Source organism: Cebus imitator, unplaced genomic scaffold (genome assembly GCF_001604975.1).
Source record: "Cebus imitator isolate Cc_AM_T3 unplaced genomic scaffold, Cebus_imitator-1.0 Scaffold509, whole genome shotgun sequence".
Classification (NCBI taxonomy): domain Eukaryota; kingdom Metazoa; phylum Chordata; class Mammalia; order Primates; family Cebidae; genus Cebus; species Cebus imitator.
This window is the reverse complement of record NW_016107824.1, coordinates 1,301,643-1,307,591: the sequence shown is the minus strand read 5'-3', so window position 1 is coordinate 1,307,591 and position 5,949 is coordinate 1,301,643. Positions and strand designations below refer to the sequence as shown.

Genomic DNA, 5,949 nt, shown 5'->3' with positions numbered 1-5,949 from the left:
GAGCCAACTAAGGCTTCTGTGTGGTGAACGATATCTATCCACTGCAGCAAGTCATTCCAGCACCAACGGCACACAGTACCTGCCAGAGTGAGTAAGTAAACTCGAAGGATGCCAGGAATGCATGCTGCCAGGAATGCATGCTGCTGGGATGGGGGTTTGGAACCCACGGTGTGGGTCCACAGGAAACCTACAGGAAGTCACACTGCGCACTGTAGGCTGCGAGGTGCTTCTTACTCACCTCACTTGATCCCCATTGCCCACCTGAGAAAGTAGAAATGGAGAGGTAACGAGTGCCTGAAGATAGCTGTCAGCTGAAGGTGTGCAGCCAGAACCCTGCTTCCCCAATCTTCCAGGGCTCTTCCAGGACCACCGCAAAGACAGTGTGGCACCGGTGCTGGTGGCTGGTACACACCAGGTAGCCTACAGCCCTGAAGGTACCAAGTATGAATCTTTAGGGTTCCAAAACTTGATAAAACATCCAATTCCTTTGCCTTAGTTCACAATTTAGCCCTTTTGTGATTCAGCCTGGTTAAATCAGATGTCGTTCTCACGGCAAATATAAACACCGAGACAGGAGTCTACCATTCCTTCTTGGAGTTTTCTGCAAGTCAGTCCACAGCGCACAGTAGAGAATCTTGGTAGATTAGCTTTTGTGTATGCAAAGCCAAGACGTAGAAGTGGGAAAAACACAAACCCCCTTAAACAGGGCAAAGTGCTGTTGTCCTCTTCCCAGTCAGACCACGAATACAGTTGACCCACCTTACCTGGGTCCCATGGCCTCACACACAGCACACAGGTGCAACCTCAGCAGCCCTATGAGGCCCTGCGTTTCCTGGCCTCACTGCCTATCACTAGCCTCTTCCTGCTGCTCACACAGAACACAAGGCTGCAGCTACCCTAGGGCAGGGCACTTTCTAATCCACGTTCCCAGCAAGCTCATCTCAATCCCTCACTTTCTGCAGGGGCCTGACCGCCCCACCTAAAACAACAAATAACAGCGTTTTTCCCTCCTCCATTTCCTTTCTTCATTTTCTACTTCCTTTATTCTGCTTCCTTTGCCGAACATGCCTAGTACCTGCTGACTGTCTGGTTCCTCCTTGCACAGCGTATAATCTCTACAGGACCAAGGACAGTGCAGGCAGCTCGCTGAGTCAAAGATGACCGCATGGAAACCTCCGCAACGTAAGCTTCCATGAGAGACCTGTTGGGTGTTTTGCTTGGTGAGGCGGAGTCTCCTGTCACCCAGGCCGGAATGCAGTGGCGTGACCTCGGCTCACTGCAACCTCCGACTCCTGGGTTCAAGCGACTCTCCTGCCTCAGCCTCCCGAGCGGCTGGGACTACGAGCGCCCGCTACCGCGCCCGACTAACTTCTGTATTTCCAGTAGAGCCGGGGCTTTACCATATCGGCCAGGCTGGTCTCAAACTCCTGACCTTGTGATCCGCCCGCCTCGGCCTCCCAAAGCGCCGGGGTTACAGACGGGAGCCACCGCGCCCGGCGGGGCTTTTAACTCCAGGGCAAACGGCTAGGCCAGGCACCGTGGCTCACGCCTGTAATCGCGCTGAACAAACAACAGTCTGCAACACTATCTGGGAGGTGGAGAAAGCCGAATGCCGCCGAGCCCACGCGGAAACGGGCGGGCACGCGGAGCCTCAAGGCTGGTTCGCGAGGGGACCCGCCGCAGGCGCAAATCTCAAAGCCCAGCTCTCTACCCAGCCGAGCCAGGGGGCTGGGGTCCCGGTTCCGTGGTCCCAGGGTCGCGGGCATCCGGGAAACAGCGGGAATTCCGCAAGAACTGGGTGGAAGCGGTCGCGGGGAGAAGAGCAGGAGCCTGGAGACCGAGGGGGCGCCCAGCAGGGGGGCGCCCAGCAGGGGGGCGCCCAGCAGGGGGGCGCGGCGGGCAGCTCGGCCCAGGGGCGGCCGGCCTCACCGTGGGGACCAAGTCGGCGCTCCCGCGCTCCCCTGCGGCCGGCGCAGGCGGATGGCGTCACGCGGCGTCCAGCACAGCCCAGCGGCCCGGAACCGGCGGACGGCGCCTGCCTGCTCACCTGGCGGGCCGTACCCAGGGCTCTCACGCTGGTCCTGGCCGTCCTGCCGCCTCCTGGGCCACCGCCTCGCCACAGCAAGGATAGCGGCCCGGCAGCCGCCAGCAACCGGCACAACGCCCGTCCCAGGCCCCGCGCGTCCCGAGCGCGCGCATGCGCAGTGGGAGACCGGGCCTAGGCCCCCGCGCCCGCTGGGAGGCCTCGCGCATGCGCGACAGGGCGGCGGCGCCGGCTGCGGCCCCCTCTTGGGTGTCCGCGCCGCCGCCTGACCGTTCGAGGGTCCGATCGCGAGCCCCGCCTCGTCCTGCCCGGACGGCTCGGCGCCGAGGGGTCACCCAGCGCCCCCAGACTTGCCTTAAATCGGGCATCTGCGTGAACACTTGTGTCTGGGATCCTCCGTGGAGAGCAGCTCCCGAAGCCGCAGCCGCGCGCCCAGCCCCCCGCGGCGCTGGAACGCCGCCCGGCACGTTTCCGCCGCGCCGGCCCCCGCCCGGGCTCGCTGGTCCTCGGTTGGATGCTCTCCGGCGCCCCGGAGCCCGCGCCTCCCGTGTGTGCCCGCGGCCGCGCGGACCCGGCACTGGGCTTCGGGCGACACGCGGAGACCGCGCGGGGCCTCGGGGTGCCCGGGGAAGCGGCTGGGCCCGGGCTCGCGTCTCCGGGACGTCCGCCCGGGACTCCGCGGCCCGCGCTCTGTTGGGGGACGTAGAGGAACCGCAGCCTCCCTGCACCTGACGCCGCTGTGATGTTGACATTTTGGAGGCAGAAATGCCGAGGAGAGGCCCCGAGGCGCCGCTGTCGTCCAGTCATCCCGGTCCCGACACCCCGACATCAAACTGGCAGTGTCACGACCTTTCCAAGCGGATGAGAAGCGCAGGCCGCAAAGGCCTCGGGCCTTGCTGTCCCGACACTGGCGACCATCGAGATAGTAAAGGAAAAATCAAACCGAGCTCGCAAATAGCGGCTCCCTCGAGAGCCTCTCGGTCGACTCGCCATTGAAGTGCTGTGACGGAGGGCATGGAGCGGCTGCTGAGCTGGTGGCTGAAGACCAGAGCCGGCGAAATGCGCCCTTGAGCGCTGCCTTCGTTCAGGGGAAGGCTAAGAGTTTGATGACTTGGCCGGGCAGGGTGGCTCAAGCCTGTAATCCCAGCACTTTGGGAGGCTGAGGCGGGCGGATCACGAGGTCAAGAGATCGAGACCATCCTGGCCAACATGGTGAAACCCCGTCTCTACTAAAAAATACAAAAATTAGCTGGGCGTAGTGGCGCGCGCCTGTAGTCCCAGCAACTCGGGAGGCTGAGGCAGGAGAACTGCTTGAACCCGGGAGGCGGAGGTGGCAGGTAGCAGAGAGCCCCCCGTTCCTCCCCGGTTTGGCCCGAGGCGAAAGAAAGGATTTGCGCCCAAAAAAAAAAAAAAAAAGGTTTCATGACTTGCAGCGTGAACATGGTAAGAGCTCTCGAATGGAAAGGTTTCATGCAAGTCAAGGGTGGCTGGTGAAATTCCAGCACTTCAAGATGAACAGCGCAACTCCCAGCAACAGAGACAGGTACCCAGAAATGCTGAAAAGCATCATGGAAGAAGATGAGTACAACTCCCCCATACCCCAAGTCTTTAATGTGGATGAGACAGGACTTTATTGGAAGAGAATGCCTCAAGGAACGTTTATTTCTGAGGAAAAGAATGCTGAGCCGCAATTCAAGTCATCCAAAGATCGCTTGATCCTGCTGCTTGGTGGCAATGCCGCAGGGGATTTTAAGTTAAGGCCCTTACTGCCGGACCGCTGGGAAACCCTCAGGGCTCGAAAGGGGTACTCCAAGCCCAATTTGCCTGTGATTTTGCGCTCCAACAGAAAGGCTTGGGTGACCAGGAGCATCTTTTATGAATGGTTCACTTACTTTCCTTGCCCTGCCATTGAAAAATACTGTGCCCAAAATAATCTCACCACAAAGCATCGCTCATACTAGACAATCCGCCACGTCACCCTGTAAATTGGAGTGATTTTTCTGATAATGTAAGAGTAGAACACATTCATGACTGCAACTGATTCAATCCAGCCCATGGCTCAAGGTGTAGGCTCTACCTTCAAAGTGCATTACCTGAGAAGGACTTCTGAGCACTTCCTACAAGCAACGGATGGTGAGGTTACAGCTATGATCAGGGAATTTTGGAAAAATTGCAACCTCATGGATGCTGTGGACAACACTGCTATTGCTTGGGAGTATCTCAAACCAGCAATAATGAACAGTGTGTGGAAGATTTGGCCTGAGTGGGTTCAGGCCCAGAATCTTTCCCAGGCAGACAACATTGCACAGCCTCAAAAACACATTGTGACCCTTGCCAGAAACATGGCCTTTTAAGAGGTTGCTGAGGCTGCTGTGGGCCAGCTGCTGCAATCCCATGAAGAGCTCTCAAATGAGGAACTGATGCAGCTGGAACAGGAGCAGGGAGTGGCGCAGAGGAGGGTGAAGAAGCTCCCTCGCACAGCAGCAGCTAACCACAGTTGGACTGTGGGCAGCCCGCGAACACTTTGAGGCTGGCTTGCTGGTCCTCACTAGTCACAGCCCTGATGATGAGTGGGAACTGAGAGTTTCAAGAGCCATCAATAATGCAATAAACTGCTGCCAGGAGCAGTACAGCCAGAAAAAGTGCCACTCAAAACAACTCCCTCAGGTCATTTTTCAGTGTGTGTAACCAAAAGTTAATCAGAATAAAGCAGAAGCCCCAAGATGGCCTCAGCAGTAGAGGCAGGGAGGCCGCAGCTTTGCAGTGTTTGACATCCTTGGAAATGTTGCTATTTCCATTTTGATACTTGAGAGTATCAATTTTGTCAGTAACACTTTATTTAAATACACGCTTTAAGGAGCTCATTTTTGTGTAGGAATAGTTAGGAAAACTTTTTTTTCTTTGAGACAGGGTCTTGCTCCATCACCCAGGCTAAAGTGCAATGGTGGGATCTTGGCTCACTGTAGCCTCCACCTCTGAAGCTCAAACAATCCTCCCACCTTAGCCTCTGCAGTGCTGGGCCTACAGGCACATCCCACCACGTCCAGCTAATTATTTTTGTAGAGAAGTGGTCTTTATGTTGCCCAGGCTGGTCTAGAACTCCTGGGCTCAAGTGATCCTCTAGCCTGGGCCTCCCAAAGTGCAGGGATTACAAGTATGAACCACCATGCCCAGCAAAAAATGTATTTTTCAAAAGAAAATTGCAAAGAGGAGACTAGCCCTTCCAGACATTAAAACCTAGATGAAATAAAAGAAATATTGATCAAGGGGACCACATAAAAATGTAAGCAAAATGAAACTTTTCCAGAGAAAAGAAGATACCACAAATAAGGTCAAATGGCAGTTCTCAAACTGAAAGAAAATATTTACACTACATCTTACAAATAACAGGCTAACATCCCCAACATGTGAAAAACTAAAAAGATTCGGAATACCAAGAATCCAATAGAAAAATGGGCAAAAGATATAATTCATAAATAAATTAGATCCTGAAACATATGAAGTTTGACCTCACTCATGATTACAGAAATGCGAAGTAAAATGACGAAGACACCATTTCTCACCTACATTGTGAATTCTCCTTCTATTGTGGAGGCCATAGGGGTCAGGCACTGCCATACACTGCTGGTGGGAATGCAAATTGGCACAACCCTTCTGAAAGGACATCTGACACTAATGAAAAATCAACGCCTGACCAGGTGCAGTAGCTCACACCTGTAATCCCAGCACTTTGGGAGGCCAAGGCAAGCAGATCACACCTGAGGCCAGGAGTTTGACACCAGCCTAGCCACCTTGGTGAAACCCTATCTTTACTGAAAATACAAAAAATTAGCTGGGCGTCCACCTGTAGTCCCAGCTAGTAGGGAGGCTGAGGCAGGAGAATAGCTAGAACCTGGGAGGCATTA

At 55.4% G+C, this 5,949-nt stretch overlaps 1 protein-coding gene across 1 annotated transcript; it reads left to right on the top strand.

Moving 5' to 3' along the window:
- Nucleotides 1–2,558: 2,558 nt before the first annotated feature.
- Nucleotides 2,559–5,022, top strand: CENPBD1 (CENPB DNA-binding domain containing 1). Its single transcript, XM_017513896.1, is given in 6 exon segments — nucleotides 2,559–2,695; nucleotides 2,808–2,911; nucleotides 2,914–2,958; nucleotides 2,961–3,080; nucleotides 3,083–3,133; nucleotides 3,452–5,022. Coding segments are annotated over 6 exon segments (1,011 nt in total). The 3' UTR covers nucleotides 4,006–5,022.
- The last annotated feature ends 927 nt before the right edge of the window (nucleotides 5,023–5,949 follow it).